The 27529-nt window shown below is 43.9% G+C and overlaps 1 protein-coding gene across 1 annotated transcript in view; it reads right to left on the reverse strand.

Annotated features, from left to right (window-relative positions):
- LOC135307652 (IQ motif and SEC7 domain-containing protein 2-like) overlaps nt 1-27529 on the reverse strand; it is a 98856-nt gene that overhangs the window by 3479 nt on the left and 67848 nt on the right. Inside the window, exons 2-3 of the mRNA XM_064432057.1 lie at nt 5733-5906; nt 4740-4916 (exon numbers count right to left, since the gene is read on the reverse strand). Coding sequence (XP_064288127.1) covers nt 4740-4916; nt 5733-5906 — 351 coding nt within the window. The remainder of the gene's footprint in view (nt 1-4739; nt 4917-5732; nt 5907-27529) is intronic.

Here is a 27529-nt window from a genome sequence, read left to right on the forward strand (position 1 = left end):
TGGTCAAGGTGTTGTGTTTGACTTGAGAAATTCATTGGGATTTGGAACAATTTCCCTGGATGGGCTCTTTGTCAAAAGCTCACTGCTTCATCTCCTGCTGCAGTTTTAGCCTCAGCCAAACTCTACTATCTTATGAGTCCCCCAAGAAAAACTGGGTTTGTTCATCCCTTATGTTGACTCCTAGTCAGGTTTGATATTTTTCTGCTCTGATAACGGGATTAGTACTGATTAACACTCCAACCCCTCTTGCTTGCTGATGCAAACACACTGCGGCAGCCACCTCGGAACTTAGCAGTCAGGGTTGCAAATAAGACTGAGAGCTGACACGGGGCATTAAACGTGGCCAAAAATGAAGGAAAACACAACAATCCAATGCCTTTTGCATATGGCAGGAGTCACAGTCTGATCAAATAACCACGGACACAGTAAATACAGACAGAGAGCGACAGATGGAATTTTGCTCAGAATAACTCCAGGGCAAAGTAGTACTTGCAAAGCCAAGAACAAAGAGAAAAATCCACTTTAAATGCCTGTAATTTCCCTCAGATAGGCACTACTGCCGTACAGAGGCTTAGTTCTTTTTCTTAAAAACAAATTGATCCCGATTCTGTGCTGACATGCAGTGTGGTGGGTTTACTCAGTAAATCCCCTGGAGCATTCCCCCTGCCAATGTGTGTTTATTCCAGACTGTTCCCTGGTCTTTGGGATAGCATCCCATCGCAGAAATGCCTCCCTGGAGCTCCAGCCTTCACATGCATCTCAGGGAAATTCTAAACTAGAACTGCACCCAAGCATGTACTGGCAGGATAATTAGTAGCTGTGGTACAAAGCAAGGTGGTATTTATCAAATCTGAAGATTAGTTTTGCTTAATATATTAAGCTTACTTTAATATTTTAAGGCTGTTAGAGTGGACTTTAATTTATAAAAATAAATTTTCAATTAATTTAACCTTATCTGTTAGATATGAATATTCCTTGCAAGAAATATCTTGAACTTACACAAGTGTATGCCTCATATATGAACATGCACTATATAGGGCCAAGAACATTTCAAATTTATAGTAGAGATATGAAGTGATTACAAGATTTTTACAAACTTAACCATGCCAAAAGAATATTGAGCTTCATTAATAAAGGCCACTGCACCTTGCAGAATGGATGTGTGCAGGACACATCACAGGATGTGTGGTGATCTCACAGTTTAGGCTACAGATCAGCTCAGTACATGGAAATATTTCTCACTCCTGCTCTGTAGTTCTTGAAACTCTTCTGGGCCAGTGACATAACTGATAGCTAAAGACTATCAATGATTTGATATTATGATTTAGTATTATGATTTGGCTTTGAGTGTCTTGGGGGAGAAAGCTTGGAAAAAAGTTTTAAGTTAAATTACTCTCTCCAATGACTGGAGAGACCACTTTTGAGGGGGAAAGTACTGTTTGCCACCTTTACATTTTCAGCTTGTTTCTGTGTGAAACAGGTACAATCTTAAGATTTCACACTGAAACAGAACTATTTTAATCCTGGAAATACCTTTGGTTTTGTTTTGATTTTGCAGTAATCTTTTTTGGCCTGTGGCTGTTTTAGACAAGCCCAGCTCTCAGTAACAGGAACCACTGCACCACCCTCACCTGGTCAGTACTACCTGGCTGTGCCAGTTGTGGAGTACTGGGGCAAACAAGAAAACTGCAATTTTTAAACCAGTTCAGTGTGTAAATACTACTCCCACCTTACAGATTAGTGATGTGGGAATAAAGTTTGAATTCCTCTGTAAACTCAATGTAAAAGCACTGGGTCCCCCAGCAATTCAAAGTGGCTGGAATTCAAATTGAAGAACCTAAAATCAGTGCAATGGGACTGTTTCTGGGAGAAACAGAATGGGAAACACAGCCAGTCCAACTCTTTCTGCTCTGCTTTAGTGACCAAATCATTCTTCCTGTGGAACAGTGGCCATGAGGGGACATCATACTTTTCCCATCTTTCTGTAAACTCATAAAACTCAGCTTTAGATTCATTAAAATTTGCCTGGCTCTAATATTTTTGTATAAATTAAGAATTTCAAGGTCTGGAAAAAATAAATTCAGTTCTTCCAGCTCAAGAATGTGCAATAAAAATTATACATTTATCTTTAGAGAAAAATAAAGCCCTAAATATTTTTGATATATTCGCATCTTGGAACACTTGGATGTCACATTCTGTTTTATATTCCATGGAAAGAACTGTCAAGGCACAAGGAACAACAGCATCTCCCAGTGAAGAGATCCTCAGCACACCCTTCCCACAGCTGGGAGTTGAGCTGCTGTGGCCAAGGCATGGAAACACTCTCAGGAAAGGATACCTGATGGACACATCCTGCTTTTCTGTGCATGCCCAGCCTAGGAGGCAGAATCAGTCAGGGTATTTGCTAGATCTCAGAAGCTGCTGAATTGTCACTCAGAGAAATTTAGTAATTTCCACAGCCTCCATTTACTGGGATGTCTGGGGGACAGCAATGGATTTTTTTCCTAAATAGTTCTGTCAAGTACCTGTGCAGCCAAATGCTGTTCAGTCACATTTCCCTTCACTGAATAAACAGTTAAAATTTTGAGTTTGCAATGTTCACTGGACATTTACCTGCCTTCCTGCATAAATATGAAATCAGGCCATTTTCTCTTGTTTGTTAGATTTATTTTTGATTCAAGGTAGAAAGGTCTCTCTAAAAATCTACTTTCCTACAGGCCCACACACTCCTGTTCCTCCTCCTTGTTCATCCTGTGCTTCATCCACAGAAGGATTTGAGGGAACCTAACTCAGGCCTGTTTTAGAGAAGCAATTTAATATGGGATAATCACTGAGGGGCAGTATCTTCCTAACTGAAAGAGATTTCTTTGCTTTTCTGTGGATCACTTCTCCCACATTAAAAATAAAATTAGCCTCACATGCAAGCTATTCCCTGAGAGAAGGCAGAATGATATGGATCATCTCCCTTAAGTCATTCCACCAAATAACAAAGCAAATAACAGGCTGGTTGTTTCTCAAGTCAGTTGCACTGCACAAGACCAAACAGAAGCTCTCCATAATTCTCAGTTATTTCAGGTTAAAATTAAGTTTAGTTGGGTTTAACAAACTCATTGATAAACCCTGCAGTCTGTGAGTGATTTCTACTTTTTGTCATGGAAAAAGGTTATTTTCAGTAAGAAGCATGCCAGTTGTAGGCATGCCCTGTGAAATGTGTTTGTGATTACAAATGTTGGTTTGTTGAATTAAACCCATAATATGAATTCAAATACATGGCAGTGTTTGAAAGAGAGGGATGAGTAATTCTAATGGAATGAAAAAATTAATCAGAAATCACATTTAGGGGTACAGATACCCACTGAACTCACATATTAACAATATGGTAGTTCTCATTCTAATGAAATAAAACCAAAACAACAGAAAAAGATGAAGTATCTTCAAATCTGAGAGATAAGAGTGGTGAAGACTAGGGCTTGATCTAAAATCCGCTGGAGCCAAGCAAGCACCAATAGTCAACTTCAGCCTGATTTTGGATCAAGGGCCTAAGTCTTTTTAATGAAGCACATGGAGATGTGAGTATGAAAGCCTAAACAGAGAAGAAAAGAATTGAAAGAGCTCACTCTCTACATATTTGTATGCACATACATATACCCACAAAACACAGGCTATCATTTCAGTTTACAACAATTTTATTTATTGCAGCATAGCTAATGTCTCCTCTTTAGTTAAAAAAAAAGGAAATAGGTAAGTAGTGTCTACTACCAAAGATATACAGAATATTGAAATTATGACTACACTGGACATCATCACTGCAATTGAAAGAACAAAGCAGAGTATGCAACACAGCCTATGAACTAAAAACCAAATAACTAAAAAAAATAGAGTTGCTACTATCTATGGAAGTACTTTCTGAATAGTGGACATGGTGTTCAGATAAGAGTTCTTGTCAGTGACAGGAATCTTTAACACTGAAAGATTACATGGCTATGCCAGGTGTGAGGCAAACCATCAAATAAAAACATGCCCAACTTCCCCTGGCTTGCTTTGGCTAACAAATTGTATCACCACTGCTTTCCAGTCTTTAACCAGTTAATAAAACTTAAGACACATCAGTGGCTTTGTGGGTTATCAGCATCCTTGTCCAATAGGGCTTCTTTGGTTCTGTTGCAAAGAGTACTTCACAACAACCTCTTTTTGCAAGAATTAGGAACTGTGTCTGAGTTACAGAACCAGAAAAGAGCATCAGGGGCACACTGGTGTTACACAGCTCTAGAGAGAATTTAGTAGGGCTTCACTCAGTTTCATTCATCGAGGTGGTGACACAGGTACACTTGAGCACAGAGTACACAGAAAGCGCTCGTCACACAGAGACCAGGAGCTTTCCTTCCCTTTCCAGGCCTAGTCTATGAGGGGGAAAAAGCAAAGGCAATGAAAAAAAAAGAAAGGAAAACCAAGTGAATTGCTCCTAGCACAAGTCAGTCACTTCTGTTTTATTAAAAACTTACAATTTTTCCTCTGTCTTCACTGTCCTTTAAAAGTTTCTATAGCAACCTACAACGGCTTTAATACTTTCAAACAGCAGCCGCTTAACAGAACAAAGGTAAAAAAAAAAAAACCCAAAACAAACAGAAATTAACCACGAGCCGAGGAGGGGGGAGTAAGGAGCTACTTGGAAGTGTAAGATTCCACCACTGCTATTTGTGGAGGCATGCAGCGAGCCGGGGAGGAGAGGCAGCTCTTACCTGCTTCGGACAGGTCGCGCAGGGAGGAGCTGAGCGCGCTCCGCTTCAGCCCCTCGCCGCCGGCGTAGCTGTCGTCCAGGCACGCCCGGGGCAGGGTCCCGTTCCCGGAGTCCTTCTTCAGGCTGGAGCACTGCGACATGCTGGGACGCACCACCCCCTTCTGCTTCTCCAGCTCGGCTGCAACACACACGGGGGCTTTTACAGGGGTGTTTGTGGGCATGAAACAACCCAGAACGTCCCACAGGGAGTTTCACCCCTCTACCCACAGCTGGATTTCTCTTTTGGGAAAATGGGATAAAATTTCATCTTCAGACACTCACGGGACTACCAGCAAAATGTATCGGTTTGGACCATGACTTCCTTACTGACCACAGGAATTGCAACCCGGAAATGAAGAAAAATTCAATGAAGCTTATTGGAAGAGCCATCATTGGGAATTTCAGTGTGAGGTAAATTGCCCTTAAAATTCCTGCTGTAATTTGTGATACAAATCACAGAGCCAGCTCTCCTCTGTCCACATTATCCCTAAAATTCTTACAGGAATTTATAGTACAAATCATGGATCCATCTTTCTTCTCCACATTATCCCTAAAAATTCCTGCAGTAATTTATACTACAAATCACAGACCCAGCTCTCTTCTGTCCAAATTATCCCTAAAATTCTTCCTGTAATTTATGCTACAAATCACAGACCCAGCTCTCCTCTGCCCATTGTTATTTGCAGCTTGTCCAAGATGAATTCCACTGCAGCTACACTGCAGTAAATAGTAGTCAATGAACTCAGCCGGGGCTTAAGGCATTATTGGCTTTTTCCTTCTTCTCAAGATAAAGTCACAGAAAAACCCACATTATTTTGAACTTTTACAGAGTTCTAATGTGTTATACTCTTATACTTTTTATTAATGGTAATTTTTAATTTAAAATTTAAATTTTCCAAGGGTAATATTACTTTTTATTATTTTGATTAGCTGGAAAATGCTCCATTATATGTACCTTTGTACTTACACTCTATTCTGTGCTTTTCCATTTCTTGAACTTCTGCAATTGATTCCCTCAAATCATCTGTAAACTTCTTCCTGTCCTGAGGATTTGGTGCATTGAAATTTATGAGTACTTTGATATCTGCTCCTGGAACAGCTGACGTGAGCCGAATGCCATTGGGATAATCTGGAAGAAAAAGGCAAGAAAAACTAAGCTCTGATTAATACAATTACTTTTCTTTTAATAAAAATACCCACAAAACCAGAAAGCTTTTAGTAATATTACCACAGAGGATACAAAGTCAGAGAAATAAAAGTCTGACAGCATAAAATTAGAATAAAAATCCCTAAGGTACATTGGAACAGCCTAACTGTCAAATACTGAACAAATACTGAGAGATATCTTTATGTAGCTGCTGCCCTTAAGGCACAATATGCAATATATATCAAAAACAGTAGGAAAAAAAAAAATCTAAGGGGATATTTTTTTTTTCATGGAACAGATCCCATGATCACCTTATCCACTTGTGACCAAAGTTTTGCTGAGTGTAAAGGCTACTTGAAGACATTTCAAATGCTACAAATTATCTTTTACTTTTAACTCACCATTTGCAGGTGAGTTGACACACAAACAGGTACAGATTTAGTATTTCCTATTGGATTGTTCTCCCTGTACATGCTACTTTCCTTTTTTTCTTTAAAATGAAATTAAAAGTATCTGTGAAATCACATACTGAAGAAGTAAAAGGACTGATTTGGTTTTTTCACCCTTCTTTTGACCCATATTATGGACTTTTAATAAAAGGCAGATGTTTCAGGAAACTGTCTTTGCCTCTTTTCTAGGTGTACTTCTGAAGTTTTAACAGCTGGTCAAAAATACCTCCTGGTTGAGACAGAATGTTCATTTACAGAAAGATACTCAGAATGAAAATATGTTCTGTGTTGAGAGCTTTGTAACAAGCTAGCTCCGAGCTAAAGCTCACAGTGAGATTAATTTGACCAAGATAGAAAATGAGGGGAGTTGCCATTCTAATTAAACTGTGTCCTTGGCCCACGGATGAAGTAATGCACAGACACAGGTGGTGGAGCGGGATAGCCTGGGAAAGTGGTGATAGTTATACCAAAAACAGCACGTAGTTAGCTGATAGCTAGTTAGCCAATGGTGAGCTGGGATTTTGCATTATGCATGAGCTAATTAAAGGGTGTATAATAATCGGTGATTCGGGAATAAAGATGAGACTTGTCGATCATCATATGGTGAGCGAGTCTTCCTTCTCCATCACCAAGTCACCAGTCAGAAGTCCCAGGAACAATGAAAACGACAAAGAGGAGAGCTCCAGAACACTCCCAGCTGCTCCCTGCTCCTTTCTCATGAACACAACTTCATTGGAAATATCTTTTTCAGAAGACTACTTAACTCCTGATTAGAGACCACAGTAATGACATTAAAGCTATACAGAAACTTGTGCATTAACATGATAGTGTGTAGTTTGAAAATTAAATGCATAGCTAGGTATTAAAAAATACTTTCCAGAGATTGTTTTCTTGTCTCTGTATCTGGCAGAGGTCAAGTAGCTTTAGTTGCTGATCAACTCTATGTGATTAAAAAAAAAAAAACTAAAAAAAAACAAAAACAAAAACAAAGCACAGTCCAGCCACTTTCAGTCTTCAGTAAACCCCATCAATTTCTCCCTGCTTTGTGCTCCTGGTCATTACAGGTGGGACTGCGGAAGAGCCGTGCCAGCCATAGAGAAGAAGGATCCTGCTTCACAGGGAGGAAGAGAGCGTTAACACAGAAGCACTCCCAGTCCAAGTATCTCCAAAGTGTCCTGGAGGAGATGGAGCTCATCCAGAGCTCCGGGGATGGGGAGGTTGAAGAAGCCATCCTGTTCAGTCAGGAGCTGGAGAAGGAGCTGGAGAGCTCTCAGGAAGCTCTGGTCAGCCTGGAAGATTGCAACCGTCACCTGAAGAGGGAGCAGGCAGAGATGAGGAGGAAGGTGGAAGAGGCCAGACAGGCTGTCCTGAACAGTCTTGGCAAAGTGAAGGAGCTGGAAGTGAGAGCTAACGAGGTGCCACATCTGCAAATACACATCCAGCAGCTGGAATCACAACTGCAGCACTACAGGTAGGTTGGAGTCTGACAAAAAGTGCCTATAAAATCACTGGCTTGGGGCACAAGTGAGTTTGAGAATCTCTGGCTGGGGCTTATTAGATGTCTCCAAAACACCTTGTGAAATCTGGCCAGAGGGAAATGAGAAGCTGCTCATGCATTTTCTTGGTAGGGGTCTTTAGGAGATGTGGGAGTCTTCCAGGCAAAAGTCAGGGTGCAGATCTACAGAGAGCTGAAGTTACTCTTCAGACACACAACAGCAGAACTCAGCATGGTAATGCTTCAAGAAAGCCTCAAAACAAATTGCTTACAGTCCTTCAGAAACCATTTCCAGCACACTTACTTTTTTTGCTGCCTTTCCTGGTCCTTAGGTCCCATTCCAAGCCAGCTGTAATCAGATGGCTGAGTCTCCATTTCATATAAAAGCTCTTCAGCTTGTCCTAGGAATTGGGAAAAAGCACACAAGGACAACTTCTGGCCAGTGGTTTGAAACTTGCTGTGACTTCATTGCTTCTTCACTGACAGAACAGGTGATAGAGGAGAGAAGCTGAAACGTTCCTAAACCCACAAGAAAATAGAGTGGGAATCTGAAAGAAAAACCACTAGCCAACTAAACCCCACTTTTGCCACAGCATAAATAAATGCTTGCAGAAGTCAGAAAGTTGGTCACAAATGTAATAGTCCACTGCTCTTGTTGCTTTTGTTGAGGGGAAGAGATGGGTTGGCTGAGGCGGGGAGAGGGAGGGACAGCTGGGAACCCACAGGGTTCTGTCACTTGACAAAAGTGTCACTTGTCCTGTTGCTTAAGTCTGGCTGGGTTTCAGTTGCTGTTACCTGCCCTGTTGAAGTCTGGCTGTGTTTCAGTCACCACTCCAGTGAACAGTTTTCCCCCTTGCCAGGTGCCACACAGAGTTTGTGAGCAGGGTCTGGATTTGGCCAGAACTAATGCTGCAAGGTAGGGCTGGAGAGGAATGGGGGGGATTTGGGTGTTCTGCAGGAAGCACTGCCAATTGGAGATATCTCTCCTGAGAATTCACCTTAACTGGCTTGGTGAGCCACAGGTTTCCTCCAGCTAAAGTCCACTTTCTTCCAGAGAGGATCATATTCAAGAAAGAGTCCAACCTGTAAGCTTTACACACTGCTCATGTTTATAGTTTCATATTTATCAAGGAAATGCTTTCTCCTTTTAGGCTCAGATTTTAAAAGCTCTTTTAGCATCTAAATCCCTCTTCTAGACCTTCATCTGAGACCTACTTGCTATCACTTAGATCTGAAATCCCAGCCATGACCTGAAGTTATAATCCCTAATGCAGGAAACAAGAGTTTGCATTTAGTCAAGAAAGTGTTTAAGTACCTGCAAGTGATTAAATGTTGTCCTGAATTGGAGTGTGTAATTATAATCACCTATTCCTGATTTCATATTCCAGATTCATATTCCTGCAATCTGTATGACTTAAACATGAACTTCTTCTGAGAGCACAGATTCCTGTGCCAGGGTTTGAACTGCCCCTGTCACATCACTGGGTTCCTAAACCAGCCTAGTTGACCAAATAGTTCATAGTTCTTTTCTTCAGGTGCCCATCCTGATCTTCCTACTCTGATGAGTGTGCCAGGTTTGTGTCTGGACTATCTTTCAGCTTTTACTTTTTAATCCCTGTCAAGTTAGTGAGTCAGCTCAACTTTAAAGGTACATTTCAATAAATTCCTTCCTGAAAAGCTTGAGTTCAATTCATTTCAGTGCAAAAGACATCACAAGAAATTGTATACTTACCATTGGTGTTGTATCAAGAGTGTGTAGTTGCCAGTGCCTGATGACAGGAGAGTTTAGGAAGTCAGGCAAGTCCCATTTTTATGCAGTGCCCAGGGATTTATTCTCACAGGACAAATCATTGGTCACTATTCCCTAAACTCCCTTTTTCCCCCCCTCTAAGTTCTGCTGCAGCACAAGGTGACATCTTCCATGTTCTAATGGAATCCTATGATTTTTAAGTGTTGTTTCTAAAAATACCACACATTAAAATATTACTACAGTACAAATGTCACATCTACTGCTTCTTTCACCCATTGAGCCATTTGCCCTGTCAGAAAAGGAAACTGGATTGGTTTGACGTGAATTGTTCTTGCCAAATATGAGTTGGCTTTGTTTTCTGTACTAGATTGGAGGTGGCTTAGAAATCAATTACTTAATAAAGTGTCCATATTCTTTTTCTCTGTAAGAGCATTGGAGGTGTCTTGGTGGGAAAAGACAGCTTTTGCTAAGGAAGGCGTGAGCCTTCCGTGAAATGGACAATGTCAACCCCCTCCCTTCAAATTGCTGTAATTTTGAAATTAAAAAGTTCTCAGTTAAAGATATGGGAATAGGAATAACAGTTCTTTACTAGGAAAACTGAAAATACAAATGCAACAGTACAAACGAAAAAAACCCAAAACCCACAGCCAGAGTCAGAGCAGGACCTGACACCCTGTGGGTCAGTGTAGCAGGCCCAGGGGCTGCACGGCCTCCTTGGCGGTCAGAGGCCTGAGCTAGGAAATGCCAGGTCAGCATGACTGGACCCTAGCAGCCCCTCTCTTCCGCCTTTCCGACTCTGCTTATCTCTCTGTAAGCCCATAGGTCACTTTCCCCTGACCCTTTCTGTTGGACAGTTTTCAAAACCCCTGTAGGGTATAAAAACCCCCGATTCTGCCCGGTTCGGCACAAGAGCTGTCACTGGGAACCTTCGTGGCACACCTGCATAAAGAATCCTGTGGAACCTCACACGGCCTTCTCCTCTCTCTCCCTGCGTCTGCTGCTGCAGCACCTAGCAAGCCACGAGCTGAAATCACTGAGCTGATAATCACTAAGAGCTCCAATCACTATAGCTTGCCTAGGCTGCTTGAGCCTCCACTGAGTTATCCTGGCTCCGGCACCCTGCTGGGCATCAGCCTGGTGGGAAACTGCCGTGATAAACTGGCACCCAAACTGAATGCTGGACCTGGCATTTCAGAGGAGCAGCATTTCTTCTTGAAATTGTCACTGCCTTTGCTCACCAGACGTCCTGGAAGAAGAAGCCCTCCGTTTTAGCAGGACTCTTCTGAAAGGCTGTCAGTCGACCCTCAAACCGCTGACATCTGGGCACAAAAAGTGCTCGAGGAGACTGATTCAGCAGACTACCTGCTGGCAGACCTTTGACCCACATCTGGCTGAAGAAGTGTAAGTTTTAAAACAGCCTTTCTTGCACGCAAAAAACTTTTTCCTTGGGTCCTTTTTTTGTTTGTTTTTTTTTTCTCTTTTTTTCTGCTGGCAGGGAACGGGAACATGGGATCGAAGCTCAGTATGTTAAAACAATCCCAGAACGAGAGAGATTTATACTTACTAATCCTAGAAATCCTATCTTCTAACAACTTTTCTTTTTCTAAAGGTAACCTTTCAAAAACTAACCTGAAAAAATTTATAAAATGGATTCTTTCCCACTTTCCAGATACTAACACACACACTACCACTTTAGACTCCTTTTGGGATACAATTGGGACCACGATATATAAGTTTCACACTAACCAAGATTTTTCTGTAACTCGGTTTATCCCTATATTTCACATTATAACCAAAGCCATAGAAACAACTAACAAAAAACCTGTAACTTCAGTGCGAGCCTTTTATGAACAAAGTGCTAACTTATCTGTTTCACCAGAACCCTTTCCATCAAATACTAATCGTGCTGATAACATACCTTCACCCTCCACTCTTCCCCTGGTTCCTAGTGTCCTGCCGTCCCCCCTCCCCTTGTGCCGCCTCCCCCACCCCTGCCGTGCCCGAGGCTCCTGCCTGTGTCCCCTCCTCCCCCTTGGACGTGAATTCCACTGTGCAGCCCGCGGCATCCTGTGAGCGACCTTGCTCTGCGTTATCTCCGAGTGCAACTGCGCCTGTTTCCGTTTTGGCTCAGAGAATTACTGCCTTTCCAGTAGATTATAAAAAGGAAAAAAGGGGCGGTGCTACTACTAGAAAGACATGGGAACCTATTACAAATAAAGAACTTGTACAAAAGAACATGGTAGAAGTTCACATAGTTTTAGAAATTCCCTAGAATCTACGTTCTCAGCACATGTTCTGGTACCCCACGATATTAAAAATATTGCCCAGTGCCTCCTTTCTCCTGCCGAGTACATGCTTTGGGACAGGCATTGGAAAAAGCAATTAAAAACATTATCAGATAACTATGCTGCTGATGCTGATAAGTCAAACTTTACAGTCGAACAGCTGGCTGGTGAAGGGGATTTGCAGAAACCCTCTCACCAAGCTGATACCTTACCTAAGACAACACTACAAGACATGGTTATTGCAGCAGAAACCTCCTTACTTCTTACCCCTGATGACTCTATCTCTACCCAACACTTTTCTAGTATTAAACAAGGAATAGATGAAAGCTTTATCAAATTTGTGGATAGAATTAAGGATGCTCTGGAAAAACAGATAGAGAGCACAGAGGCAAGAAAAGAACTGTTGTGCAAGCTTCCCATGAGTAACTCAAATGAAAAATGTAAAGCAATTCTGAGAGCCTTACCCTTAGACACAGAACCTGCCATAGAGCAAATGCTGGAAAGCTGCACACGCCACCTGTCCACTGAAGATACAGTGGCCCAAGCAGTAACTAAGGGTATTGCAGAAGGAGTTTCTAGTGCATATGCAGTAATAGCTTCTAAAGACCAGATCCGCTGCTACCTCTGTGGAGACTTTGGACATTTTATAAAGGACTGTCCAGAGAGGTCACCTCCCAGGTACCCTCACAATTTCTACCAAAGGTCCCAGAATCAGCAGTACTATCAGCCGCATCTGGGAAACTTCCAGTGGAGCGTGGTGGGGCCCCAGGCAAGGACACCAAATCAAAGGCCATCCACAGCCAGTCATGCAACATCCCAGGAGATTCCAGACCACATGAGGAGGACCCAACACACAGAGCAATACCGAGGGGAACCCGCCAGCTACTGGTAACTGCACTGTCCATTGACTTTAAAAATGACAATGTTTAGCGTGTTCCCACAGGCAAACATGGGCCAAAAGGTGGTCCTTCTAACATCCTAATTATAGGTGATACTCTCCGTAGCCCAAAGGAAATATTTGTTGTTCCAGAAGTACAAACAGTGTACTCGGGACAAGAAACCTCTGTCCAGATGTGCTGCACAGACTTACCATTTTTTCTTCCAAAGGATACTCCGTTCGCACAAGCCTTTTTACTCCCTAAGAATCACAGGGAACAGCTTCCTCTCAACCCCACAGCAATGTGGACACAAGTTGTGGGACCGAGTAAGCCTGTCATCGAGTGCGGTCTTACCTGCAGAGGAGAGAAGTTCCACCTACCAGGGTGCTGGACACCGGTGCAGACGTGACCATCATCGCCCGCTCAGAATGGCCAGCACACTGGGAGCTACAACCTGTGGCAGGCATGATCACAGGGATCGGTGGAGCTACAGTTTCCATGCGGAGCAAGAACTACATCCTCGTTGAAGGGCCTGAAGGCAAGTTGGCAACCATCCGCCCGTTCATGGTAAGGGCCCCCATCATCCTCTATGGCAGGCACATTTTATTCCAGTGGGGTGCTTCCCAGTACGTATATTCCCAGTCCGGAATTCTAATTGGGGCCACTGAGGAGCGCGCACTGCCAGACACTCCTCGTCTCACCTGTATGCCTTAGACAGCTATACAGGCCAAATTTCCATACATATCCCAAAACATAAGCTTTTTAATCGTGATGTAACCTTTCATCTGACCCCAAAATTAATTCAAAGTAGAACACCTCTCAAAGCTCTAACCATCTTTACAGATGGCTCAGGGTCATCCCACAAGTCGGTAAGGACCGGGAAAGACCCTAAGACCCAAAACTGGGAATCTGACATAGAAATAGTGGAGGGATCTTCAGAGATTGCAGAGTTAGCAGCTGTTGTCAGAGCCTTTGAGAAATTCAAAAATGAACCTTTTAATCTGGTCACATAAGATTCAGCTTATGTTGCTGGCATAGCTATGAGAGCAGAACATGCTCTTCTCAAAGAGGTTTCCAATCCAAAGTTATACCAATTGATTTCTACATTAACACGCTTAATTTCCCACAGAAAACAACCTTACCATATAATGCACATGAGGTCACACACTGACCTCCCAGGTTTCATTGCAGAAGGGAACAGGAAAGCAGACACCTTAGCCATGGCAATAGAGACTGCTAATGTCCCTAACATCTTTGCCCAGGCAAAGCTGTCACACTCATTTTTTCATCAAAATGTGCCTGCCCTTATCAGAATGTTCAAGCATTCAAAAGATCAAGCAGAAGCTATTGTTGCCACATGCCCGAACTGTCAAAACTACCAGATACAATCTATGGGGATGGGAGTCAGTCCCAGAGGTTTAAACAGCTGCCAGCTGTGGCAGACAGATGTAACCCACTTTGCACCTTTTGGAAAGTCAAAATACTTGCATGTATTGGTCGATATATTTTCAGCAGCAGTATTTGCATCAACACAACCAGGAAAAACTGTGCAGCACACCATAAAACATTTTTTCCTGGCCTTTGCTACCCTGGGAGTACCAAAGGAGATCAAAACAGACAATGGACCTGCCTATACCTCTCACAAGTTGAAAGAGTTCTTCAGTGACTGGGGAATACAACACAAGACAGGTATACCTGCAAACCCCACAGGACAATCCATCGTAGAAAGGATGCATCAAACCCTCAAAAGAGTCCTCAATCAGCAAAAGAGAGAAACAAAAATCATTTCTCCAGTTGAAAGACTTTGCAAGGCTCTCTATGTCATCAGCTTCTTGAACTGTACAACATCAGAGCCTGATCGACCAATACTTCACCACTTTGCACATACCACCCAAGCAAAGCTCACTGAGAAACCACCTGTGCTCCTGAGTGGGAGGCAGAGCTGAGGGAGTGCCTTGGAGGGCACCAGTCACCCAGGTGCCCTCACTGCCACTCAGGCCTGAATGAGAAATTGAATCACTTTCCATTAAGGTCCTCCTAGATGGAAGAACCAAGACACAGGAGACAGCAAGTCGCTGGAGGCAGCCAAATCTCTGCACAAGATGCTGAGTGATCTGGAGAGGTGCCATGGTGAGTGTATTTCCCTCATGCTTCCCCTGGGACTCAGCAGCTGGGGGCTTTGGCTGCACATCTGGACACGCCGTGCCCGGCACAGCGGGAAGGGATCCATGGCAGCCTCGCTGCCCCGCTGCTGCTGCTGCTGCTTTGACGCCCTGCAGGGCTGTTTCCCAGCCTGGCCTGGCTGCAGCTTGTGCCCAGCCCCTGCAGGAAGGCATTTGGCATCTGCCACCAGGGAGCCCAAACTGCACCATGGGCCATGCCCACCCTGAGATCCCCTGCAATTTCCCAGTCTCCAGGCAGATCACGAGTGGTGGTGCTTTGGAGAAGGGAGGGGCCTGTCCAATCCCAAAAGCTCATCTGATTTCCTGATCATTGTCCGTGACTTTCACCAGTATTAGCTTCTGAAGACGAGATCTCCCTAATGGGGAACTGTCCCATCTGATACATCTGTCCCTTTTATTTCTCAAGCGATGACCCAAAAGCTGGCACAGAAGGTGGCTGTTCCAGGAAGAAGCAGTGGCTCAGTGGCAGCCTCTTCTGCAGGAGAACAGGCGGTTCCAGGCACTGGCACAGCAGGTGATTGCTCCAGTGTCTCCTGAGAGGGCCTGACTGTCCCCTGGGGCTGGGGGAGCAGTCATGGGGCAGGGAGGGCCAGGGGTGGCAGTGGCTGCTCAGGGATGGCTTTGGCCCTTGTCCCTGGCAGCAGCCACTGCCCAAGCAGCTGCGCTGCCCCCAGGCTCTCCTCCCGGCCTGCTGGGCTTTGTTGGCTGGCACAGCCTGTGCCAAGGGCCGGCAAGGTGCCTGCAGGCCCCAGCTCTGGGGGAAACAGAGAACGTCCTGCCCGTATCCACCGTGCTGCCAGCTCAGCAGTGCAGCACAGCACGGGCTCACGCTCCCCATTGCTCCCACAGACGTTATCAATGAAACAGGAATATATGCCCCGGATCCAGTGCGCTTCCCAAGAATTGTCTGCCTCCAGGATGTGCGCAGGACCTGCATGATAGGCACGGTGGTGACAGTGTTCACTGTGCCACTTGTGCTGATAGGCTGCTATCTTGGCATTCGCAAGCTGTACGAGCTCAGACGGTCAGTTGTTGATTTTTCTCCACAGTTTTCTTATAACTCTGCTCCTGCATACGTAGCCTGACTGGGAGTCATGCTGCAGTGGACTTGTAGCCAGTCCATGGTTGTCCAAATAACTCTGCTGAGGCTTCTGCTGCTGCCCAGTGCTTCCATTGGCCTCTTAATTACTGGGCCTTGTCCTGGTGGCCCGCTGGGGCAGCAGCCAGTGCTGGCTCCCACTGAGGCTGCCTGGCCAAGAGCAGCCCCAGGGGCACAGGGCAGAGGCAGAGCAAGTTCTCCACAGTATTTGGGCAGCACAGCTCAGGACAGGACAGGACAGTGCTTATTTAGTACCTCATGTAAAGTTTTACAGTAAGAGTGGTGTTGCAGGTCAAGCAAATTTGCTCCAGATCAGTGTTAAAACAAATCCAACATGATGAAGGTTTGGCTTTGGCCTTGAGACTTTCCTCTTTGTGTAGGCCTTGCTCTGGATTGATTCCAAATCAGTCTTGGAACTGGTTTTGGGTGAAGGCTCATCCCAGCCCTGAGCCTTGGCAGTTCTCTGGCCTCAAAGGGACAGATGAGGCTGCACTGCACATGACTGGGGCTCAGGGCTCCATTATCAAAGAGATTTGAGATGTTTAAATTACTGTATTCTTACTACATGGTTTTCTTTATGAAATTCATTCATTAGTTTTTAAAACTTAGTTGTAAAAAAACTTCTTCTTCAGTGCTTTTTCCCGTTTTTTGATATAGTCAGTGATGGCCTAATTATCTCATGACTGAATTAGAAGACTGTAAGTATTATAAAATAAAATAATGTTGAAACTCTTATGTCTTCCACAGACTCCTGAAACTTATGTTGGTTTGATGTGACCAACAGAAGAGTTTGGCTCTGCTTTTAATTTAGACAAGCAGAAGAGTTGGAACCTGTTGAAAAGAGTCTCTTCACAGCTAAAGCAAACTGCCAGGGTTCTTTTTTTCCAGCTCTGGGCAGGACAATAAAAATCTCTCAGCAGTAAATCCTCCTGACCAGTAACTGATATAAACTAGGCATTTGGGCTGTTTGCTGCCTCACCCCGGAGTTCCTCAGAGCTGCAGCTCCCTGTTCTCTTGGCAGACAGGGGCTGGCTATGGATGACACTCACGTCTCTGGCCTGGTGCACACCAGGTCCACACATGAGCTGAGGGATCGTCCTTGCATACCCCATCCTGGAAGAACCCAGGTCATTGATGAGTCTGACACAATTTGGTGCATGGCAGCAAAAGAAGGCAAAATAAAGGTTAGAATTGGTACCATTCTGTAATATGTGATATAGGTAATTTGTGCTTATGTAGAATATGAGAGGAAGATATGTTATAATGTTTAAAAGAAATACACAAAAGCATTTTCAAATCCACATGGAATTGCTTCATGCTTAGAGACTGCTGCATGTCATTGCAAAACTGCAGACAGCAGGAAGGAGGGGTCTAATTTGCAATTAAAAGAGCCTAGCTGGGGAAGGAGATGGATCATTTCTCAAAGGCCACCTGGGCGGTCAACGCTCATCAAGCACTGAGATTGAGATAGCAGAAGTTATCAGGGAACTTGCATCCCAATACCAGGTTCCCCCTACTCTCAGCATTCACAGCTTGCCAGGAACCACATTGTCCAGTGCAACTTGGAGAAAGAGGACATCATGAATGTGTTTGACTATGAAAAGAACAAGAGAGGTGCTGCCTCGAGCAACAGAAAGGGTATAAAACCTGACTGTACCAGACTGCCTTAGTGAACAGAGCGGGTCTGATGCGATAGAGGTCGGATCAGTGTTCACCCAGTGTCCATCCAGGCTCAATGCTGTCCCTTTGATTGTGGATCTCAAAACTGTATATCAGTCGCACAATAAATTATATACATATATTTATTATTATTAAATTGGTTTGATCAGTTTTTATCTACAACAATCTTAGTGACCCCTACATGATCTGATTTAGGGGTTCTGGGGACCCCCTTCCTCTGGTCAGGATGTGCCCTGGTCATTTCAGTGGCCCAACAAGGTTGGGAAGCCCTGTAGGACCAATCAGACAAACCAAAAGCTAAAAGATACAATCTGGGACGAGATTTAAAAAAAAAAAGGGGGCCCAAAAATAGCTCTCAGGTATTTGGAGGTGGGTCTCCGAGGCTGCGGCAACATTTTTTCACTCATAGAAGTCTACGTGCACGAAGAATCCACACGGAAAAAAGAATCATATCATGTGGTTGAGTGAGGTGTGATTGAGCGCGTGTGTGAGACATGATACTATCACAAAGCGAGTGCAAACTCCAAGATCCCAGCTCCCCTCTCCCTCGAGGGAAGGGGTCGGTCAAGGGGGAAGCAGAGGAGCTCATTTCACACGTAAAGCCTGTAACTCCGGGGAGGGGAGTTCAGGGGTTTGATCACGGGCGGACCAGAAAGGGAGGGTACGTTCCCAGGCGTTCGGAAGCTGGTAAATTTTTTTGGTCCAGGACTTCAGTAAGTCCAGGTAAGAGAGCCTTCTACCAGTCGGCAAACCAACACTGTCAGCCTAGCAGGCTGGTAACGTTCAATTAGGATTAAAAACAGGTACGGTACTGATTCAGGGAAAACTTTAGGACTCATATCGAAATACAACACAGGAACACGGTATGGAGAGACTAAAAGAAATAGACTCGAGGAAGGTGGGGCAGAAAAAGAGTAAGATGCAGGGAAAAACTCAGGGTAAATCAAAAAAGGAACAGGAGAACGGTTTACCTGAAATTCCGAGAAATAGTCCATTGGGGTGGATGTTAGAACACTGGGAGGACTGCCTCAAGAGAAGTATGAGATCCAAGGAACGAATGATACATTATTGCATTGAGGTATGGGGAGGAAAAGAGATTAAAAGACACCTAACGTGGCTGATGTTTGGCACTTTCGAAAGGTGGACTTGCCGAGCTTTGCACGACTACGTGTACGATGAGTACCTGCCAGAAAGTGAGGAGATGAGCTATGCCAAACTATGGGAATATGCTATCACAGTTAAAACTTACAGGAGTGCCATGATTCAGGGAGAAACGTGGGAGCCCTTAGATAACCTTCCGCCTCCATATCCTCTGCAGGCTCAGGTTCCTTTGCCTGCATCCTTGGGTCCTTCACACCCACCCACACAGGCACAGGCACCTCCGCTCCCAGTGCAGCAGCCGTAAGTCCTGCTCCCACAGGGACAGGCTTGGCTCCATAGTATCCACAAGATAGTGCTCAGCCCCCTCCCCTACTGCTGCCAGTGGAAAGCAAGTGGCAAGCCTGTCATACTGGGGAAACCAGTTCTCCTCCAGCCAGCCGAATACGGCACAAGACAAGGAGGGTGGCCAATGATGATAGTGAGAGCGAGGAGGACAAACAGAATCTCTTTAAGAGAAATGCCCATTGCCCCAGGAATAATTTGGTACGTAAATGTACCAATTAATACTGAGGATGTAAGGGCTTTCAAGAAAGAGATGGGGAGTTTGATGGACAATCCGATAGGAGTAGCAGAAAGCTAGATGAATTCCTGGGGACAAGCGTATACACTTACGATGATATAATGCCATACTAAGGTCATTGTCTTATCATAAGGGATATGATAAGACAAGTGGCGATATGAGACTGGGATCACAGGAATCCCCAAGGGACATGGGGGAACCAGAAGTGGCCAGATCAGAGGCTATCATGGAATGCTCAGAATGAGGAGGACTGAACAAAAATGATAGAACTGAGAAATATGGTAATACAGGGTATAGGGAAAGCAGTGCCAAAAGAACAAAATATCAGTAAGGTATTCCAGGAATGCCAATGAAAAGATGAGACACCCACAGAATGGCTAGAGAGACTAAGGAAAGGACTTTGAATGCATTCGGGGACAGATCCGGACTCCCCTGTCAGGGAGGTTATGCTAAAAACACAATTCGTTGCGAAATCATGGGAGGATATATAGAGAAAACTAGAGAAAATAGAAGGCTGGCAGGAAAAAGGATTACAGAAATTACTAAGGAAGGCTCTAAAGGTTTATATGAGAAGAGACGAGGAACAACAAAAAGCACAGGCAAAGGTACTGGTGGCCGCTGTCAGGGAAGCCCAAAAGCAGGAACGGACTCAAGACTCTATGAAACCAACACAGAGTCATCCGCCTCCGAGAAAGCCAAACCTTCCTCAGAGAAGGCACTCGAACAGTAACAAGTACAACCCCGAGTGCTTTTACTGCAAGCCCAGGGAGCACCTTCGGAGGGAATGCAAGAAAAGAGTGAAGGATGAGAAAATCTTTCAGGAAGATTAGAGGTGTCAGGGGCTTTTTAATTTGGGGTCCAGAACATCCAACGAGCCCTTAATAAAATTAAAGACAAGACCCCGAAACAGGAATTAACTTTTCTAGTAGATTCAGGAGCAGAGCAGAGCACCATTCAGCGGCTGCCACCAGGATGTATAAGAAGCAAAGACACCATGGTGGTGATCGGATTGAAGGGAGACCTTTTTAAGGTACCTGTGATTAAAAATGTTAAGATAGAATCAAAGTTTTGCTTCGGGAATATGTTACTGGTGGAAGAGGCAGATTATAACCTACTAGGAAGGGATCTGATGGTAGCCCTGGGGATAAGTATAATTGCACAGGAGTCTCAACTCATGCTAAGTTTATATAAACTAACCACTGAGGACAAAAGCAAAATAAATTCAAAGGTTCGGCATACACAAGGAGAGGCTGGGAGGCTGCATATGGAGCCAATTTGTATTGAAATCGAAAGACCAGAGGATCCAGTTAGAATTAGAAATACCCTATACCTATGGAAGGTAGAAAAGGGCTGAAAGCAATAATAGAGGAATTCATCACAAAAGGAACACTAGAACCGTGCATGTCTAGACATAATACTCCTATTCTGGCAGTATGGAAACCAGTTGGAAATTACAGATTAGTACAGGATTTGAGGGCTGTGAATGGGAGGACAAAAATGCTATTCCCCACAGTTTCCAATCCTTACACTCTGCTAAATAATATTTCTCCTGAGGGTACATGGTATAGCATAATAGATTTAGAAGATGCTTTTTGGACCCGTCCTTTAGCTAAAGAAAGTAGGGACTATTTTGCATTTCAATGGGAGGATCCAGAGACGAATAGGAAGCAACAGCTCAGATGGACATCTGCCTCAGAGGTTCGTGGATTCACCAAACTCATTTGGACAGGCTCTTGAGCAATTTCTAAGCCAATTTGTACCGCCAGAGGGTATCAAGCTACTGCCGTATGCAGATGACTTACTGGTAGCAGGTCCTAAGGAGGAAGATGTAAGGGCCAGCACAATTTCATTGTTTCTTAGGAGACAAAGGATTAAAGGTCTCAAACTCCAAGCTACAGTTTACTGAGCCCGAGGTAAGATACTTGGGACGCTGGTTGTCCTGAAAGAGTGGCACGAATTGTTGCTTTACCCTCCCTGTGGACGAAGAGAGAAATCAGACAACTGTTGGGACTTTTAGGATATTGCAGGCAGTGATATAGTGAGAGGGATATAGTGAGAAGGTGAAGTTTTTCTATGAGAAATGGACCACTGATAGACTGAAATGGACACAGCAGGATGAGGAAGGATTTAAGCAGATAAAAGAGACCCTGACGGCAGCTCCGATGTTGTTTGCCTGATATAAAAAGACAATTTCAGTTGTTTGTGGACATGAGTAGCCATACTGCTCACGGGGTACTAATGCAGGATTGGGCAGGGGATAAGAAACCAGTAGGATATGTATCTAAGTCTTTAGACCCGGTGGTAGCCCACCTGTCTGCAAGCTATTGTAGCTGTGGCATTATTAGTGGAGGAAGCGAAAAAGGTAACTTTTGGAGACCCACTAGTGGTATACACTCCTCATAGTGTGAGGAACATATTGCAACAAAAGGTCGAGCAATGGCTCACTGATGCCAGGCTTTTGAAATATGAAGCCATATTAATCCACTCCCGTGATCTTGAACTACAACTGACTACTGCAAAAAATCTGGCACAATCTTGTTCAGGGAAGCCTCAGGGGAACCAGCGTATGATTGCGTCGAGGTGGTGGAATTGCAGACCAAGATAAGACCTGACCTAGAGGAAGAGGAATTAGACGAGGGAGAGAAATGGTTTGTAGACGGCTCAGCCAGAGTCATAGAGGGGAATAGGAAATCTGGATATGCTGTAGTGGATGGTAAGATCAGAGAAGTAATAGAATCAGGACCCCTGAGTGTTAGCTGGTCAGCAGAAGCATGTGAATTATATGCAGTAATTAGAGCCCTATGGAAATTAAAAGGCAAAAAGGGAACGGTTTTCATAGATTCTAAGCACTCGTTTGGGATAGTCCATACCTTCGGAAAAATTTGGGAGGAGCGAGGATTACTTAACACCAAGGGACGAGAACTAGTGCATGGAGAATTAATAAAGCAAATCTTAGAAGCCATCAGGGAGCCAGAGGCAATATCAATAGTCCATGTGAAAGGGCACCAAGCAGGAATGCAGTTCTGGACCCGAGGGAATAATCTAGCAGGGAAGCGAAAAACACTGCTCTATTGCAGGTAAGTACCCCAGAGATCAAAGAAAGCGGTACCCAGGAATATCCTCTGTATCCTTCTCCCAAAGAAATTGAAGGGTATGAGAAAATAGGGGGAAGATTAGAAGAAGGTAAGTGGAAATTACCAGATGGGAGAGAATTACTGTCTAAAGACTATACCAGAAGGATATTGAAAAGATTAAACCAGCAGACGCTTTGGGGCACTCAGACCCTTGCAGAACAGTTTCTAAAATTTTTCGGATGTAAGAGGATTTATGAATTAGCCAAACAAGGAATACAGGGATGTATGGTTTGCCAGAAAGTTAATTGAGCCAGGGCACGACAGGTAGCATTGGGAAGGCGTCCAACAGCATACTGTCCTTTGGAGAGGATTCAGGTGGATTTTACAGAATTGCCTAAGGAAGGAAGATGCAAATTTTTACTAGTACTAGGGAACAAAATGACCCATTGGGTAAAGGCCTTTCCAAGCTCTAGGGCTATGACTCAGGCAGTATCAATATTTTTACTAGAAGAAATCATACCTCGATATGGGTTGGTGAAATATACAGATTCAGATCAGAATATATAGATTCAGATCAAATTCTAAAATCATTAAGCAACTAGCAGGAGCCTTGGGGATCAGGTGGGAACACCATACTCCATGGCACCCACAGAGTTTGGGACAGGTTGAAAGGATGAACCAGACGCTGAAGGCTCAATTATCAAAGCTGATACTTGAAACCAAGATGTCCTGGTCAAAGTGCCTCCCCTTAGCTTTGCTAAACATCAGGACCATGCCCCATTCAGAGACAGGGCTGTCACCTTTTGAAATGTAATATGGGATGCTGGTAGGACACCCAAGAAAAGAGGATGGCCAGATACAGCCATACCTGATAGAGATAAGAATCTGCAGGAATTACGAAAGCAGGATATAATAACTCAGGGCACCCCCTTGGGGTTTGCTGTACATAGGCTACAGCCCAGGGATTGAGTGCTCATAAAAACATGGAGAGAGGTCCCTCTCTCCTCACTGGGAAGGCCCTTTTCTCATCCTATTGACCACAGACACCGCCGTCGGGACAGCAGAGAAAGGCTGGACCCACGCGTCTCGAGTAAGAAAGATTGAGCACCGGGAGGAGATGCCTGAGTGGAAGGCTACCACTTCCCCTGGAGACCTAAAGATAACTTTATGTCGGCCAAGTAAATGACCAAACGGGATCAGATAAGTTGTGCAACTCCTAGGTGTAGATGTTATCCATTTGTGCATTTTAAGTGTGAATATTGTAACAAGGTGTGGGTGGTACATTGTAGAAGGGGATATCGACCAAAGGGCTTGTGTGATAAGTGCCTAGAGGACAAACTGTACCTGACTAGCCGTGTCTTAGAGCTCGCTACTGCTTTGGGTATAATAGAATTAGATTCCTGGGAATGGTTTCACCTGTTTCAAAACAGGGTGGGAGGAAAATTAAACTCCAGAGCTCAAATTATAACGGTTGAGGGCCAGAGGTTAAAAAAAAGTTCCCTGCAGCGCTGATGCCATTAAACTTGTGAGGTGGGGCTCCTTTAAGAGGATGTATGCAGTTTGGTCCAGGACCCTGGAAGAATATTCCTGCTGCTGAAAAGATGGATTATCTCGCTGTTGGTGGCAACCCAGTGGGCGCAGGCAGAGGCAGAGGGATACAAATATGGGGAGTTCTGATGAGCCTGAGTCTAGTCACGTGCCACTTGATTAGCCTGCACCAAGAGAATTCACCCAGCCAGAAAGGGTCAAGTCTCGATAACGGGTGCGGGCAGTGTGTGGAAATTGTCCGGGGGAGGACAAGGAGAAGCGGAGACTCTGGCATACCCAGCCCCAGGAAATTGCAACATGAATAAGCAAAGCAGGTTCTGCTTTATAAATGGCACTCAATATGTGAGTTGACTGGAAAGATGATATGTTATTCACAAAAGGCAATCTAAGGACAGGCAGTCAGAACATAGACTACATAAACAGAATGTTGAACAGATGTCTATTCCTATCTGTAACAAATGCAATCACACGGTATGGGTAGGAGGAAAAACAGAGTCAGGATTTGTAGCTTACTTTCAGGTTAACAAACTATGTTATGATAATAGCCAACTGGAGATGTGTGCAATGGGAGGAAAACATATTGGGTTGGAAAGAACTTGAAATATGAAGGCAGGGTATCCCTCAGAAATGAACTGGTCTTTCTTGACCTCCTTAAGGAACATGATGACAGAGCCTATCTACAGTTTGACAAAACATTCTGCCTTTCAAAGAATAAGGATGGTATAGACCCAGAGGGGAAAATGAAACAGGTAGCCCAAGAATTGAAAAGACAGGAATCAGAAATGAGGAAAAAGAGAATAGAGCAAGAAAGGCTAAGAACTCTAAGTGAACAATACAACCAATTGGAAAAGCAGTATACTGGCTGGGGGCTGCCTGCTTCCGAGAGAAATTTATTTATAGATCTAATGCAAGAAATTGCTACTGAACTGGGTTTATCAAATTGCTGGATTTGCAGAGGGCTTAAATCAGCGGACAAATGGCCTTGGAAAGGTGAGAGCTTAACTCCAGAGCAGCTGCTAAAATGGGATAACACTGAGATTTCAAGAACAATACAGAGGCCTGAGAGGTGGGTCTTGGACCAGTGGGGAATTGGGATGGTTTGTATCAGCCAAGAAGGGAGAGAATATAACAAGGTAGTGGGATATACCTCATTTATCTCTACCTTACCAGTAAATTCAACTAATAAAAGCAGGACCTGGCAACCAGAACCTCCTGCTGGATATTGGAGCCGGGAAAAAGGGACCACTTGTGAGTGGAACGAAATAATTGCGCTCTGCTGGAACAAAGGCTCTGGAGCTAATCCTTACCAATCCTTGGGAGACCTAAAGGGATACTGGAACTCCCCAAAGGGAGCCAGAAAATACCGAGGGGAATTGGAAAAACCCCAAATGGTATATATTGGATCTGTGGGAGAAAAGCATACAAAAAATTACCCCTGAAATGGAAAGGGTCGTGCACCCTAGGAAAAATCAGGTTTTGTTCACACTCCCTATGTCAGAAAGTAGCTCATTGGGAGCACCCTTATATGAAACTTTAAGTAGGGGAAAAAGAGAAATAAAGAAGAAATTCCATGTGGTGGACGGTAGCCAGACATGGGGAGAGGAAGAGTGGCCTGCTGAGGGAATAATAGAATATTATGGCCCTGCCACGTAAGCCCCAGATGGAAGCTGGGGGTACAGAACCCTGATTTTTCTGTTGAACAGGCTAATATGACTTCAGGCTGTAGTTGAGATAATTTCAAAACATACATCAGATGCCCTTGAATTGTTATCTAGACAGCATTCCCAAATGCGGGTTTTTGTATATCAAAATCAGATAGCCCTGGATTATTTGTTAGCTGAAGAAGGGGGCATCTGTGGAAAATTTAACAAATCAGAATGTTGCATAGAAATTGGCCATTATGGGGAAACCATCTGAGGTCTGGCAGCAGAAATTAAGAGGGTAGCACATGTACCAGGTCAGAAATGGAATTCCATTCTCTAAGCATCCTGGTGGGATCACTTATTCGAAGGAGCCTGGTGGAAGAAAGTAGTATTCTTTATACTATGTTCAGTAGCCAGGGTTATATTCCTACCCTGTTTTAATACCTTGCTTTATTAGACTGCTGTACTCAGTTGTGTAAGGTATGTAAGTAGCAGCCATGCCCATAGACCTAGAATGTGCTGCAGGAAAAGTAAGTCAAGTGTCTAAAATAATGAAATTAGAGGAAAAAGATAATAAAGCAGCTGAGGCCCTGGCAACATTTGAAAAACAAGTGAAGGGAGACAGGGCTGTCTGTAAAGTATATCAGGAGATATCCCAGGACAAATAGGAAAAAGACAGAGAGGCTGGGGAAAATTAAAAAGGTAACTATATTTCCTAAAAACACAAAATAGCTAACACACATAGATATTAAAGAAGTTACATGGGCTAAGGGAAAATTCACTAAATGAATTAAAGGATATTAGGACTCTAGCATGAATTAATGTGTTTATATAGAAGGGGAGGGATTGTAATATGTGATACAGGTAATTTGTGCTTATGTAGAATATGAGAGGAAGATACGTTATAATGTTGAAAAGAAATACTCAAAAGCATTTTCAGCGGAAGCCAAGGAATTGCTTCATGTTTAGAGACTGCCACATGCCATTGCAAAACTGCATACAGCAGTGAGGAGGGGTCTAACTTGCAATTAAAAGAGCCTAGCTGGGGAAGGAGATGGATCCTTACTCAAATGCCACCTGGGCGGTCAATGCTCATCAAGCACTGAGATTGAGATAGCAGAAGTTATCAGGGAACTTGTATCCCAATACCAGGTTCCCCCTACCATCAGCATTCACAGCTTGCCAGGAACCACATTGTCCAGTGCAACTTGGAGAAAGAGGACATCATGAATGTGTTTGACTATGAAAAGAACAAGAGAGACGCTGCCTCGAGCAACAGAAAGGGTATAAAACCTGACTGTACCAGACTGCCTTAGTGAACAGAGCGGGTCTGGTGCGAGAGAGGTCGGATCAGTGTTCACCCAGTGTCCATCCAGGCTCAACGCTGTCCCTTTGATTGTGGATCTCAAGACTGTATATCAGTCATGCAATACATTCCATTCTTTTCTTTTTTAATTCTTATTAAATTGGCTTGATCAATTTCTATCTATAACAATTCCAACCACTTGACATTCAGCTGTGTGTAATGGAGATAGGTACTACAAGTATCCTATTCATACACAATTTGCTGTCTGAGAGCACTCAGTTCTCAAAGTCACAGGAGCTTGCAGGTCTGTGTCTGAGATGACTTTAAAAACAAAAACAACCTTTATGTGCTACACCTGTATATCAAAACTTCATAATAGAAATCACAAGCTGATTCTGCTGTTGAGTGGATTAAAAAAAACCCACAAAAAACTATAGCAAAACTGTGACCAAATAAAATAGGTAAACAAAACAACCACCAAGAAAAAGCCAAAACCAACAGAAAAATCCCCACAAATCCAGAAAAAGGTAAAAA

The sequence above is a fragment of the Passer domesticus genome, chromosome 9, assembly GCF_036417665.1.
Source record: "Passer domesticus isolate bPasDom1 chromosome 9, bPasDom1.hap1, whole genome shotgun sequence".
NCBI classification, from domain to species: Eukaryota; Metazoa; Chordata; class Aves; order Passeriformes; family Passeridae; genus Passer; species Passer domesticus.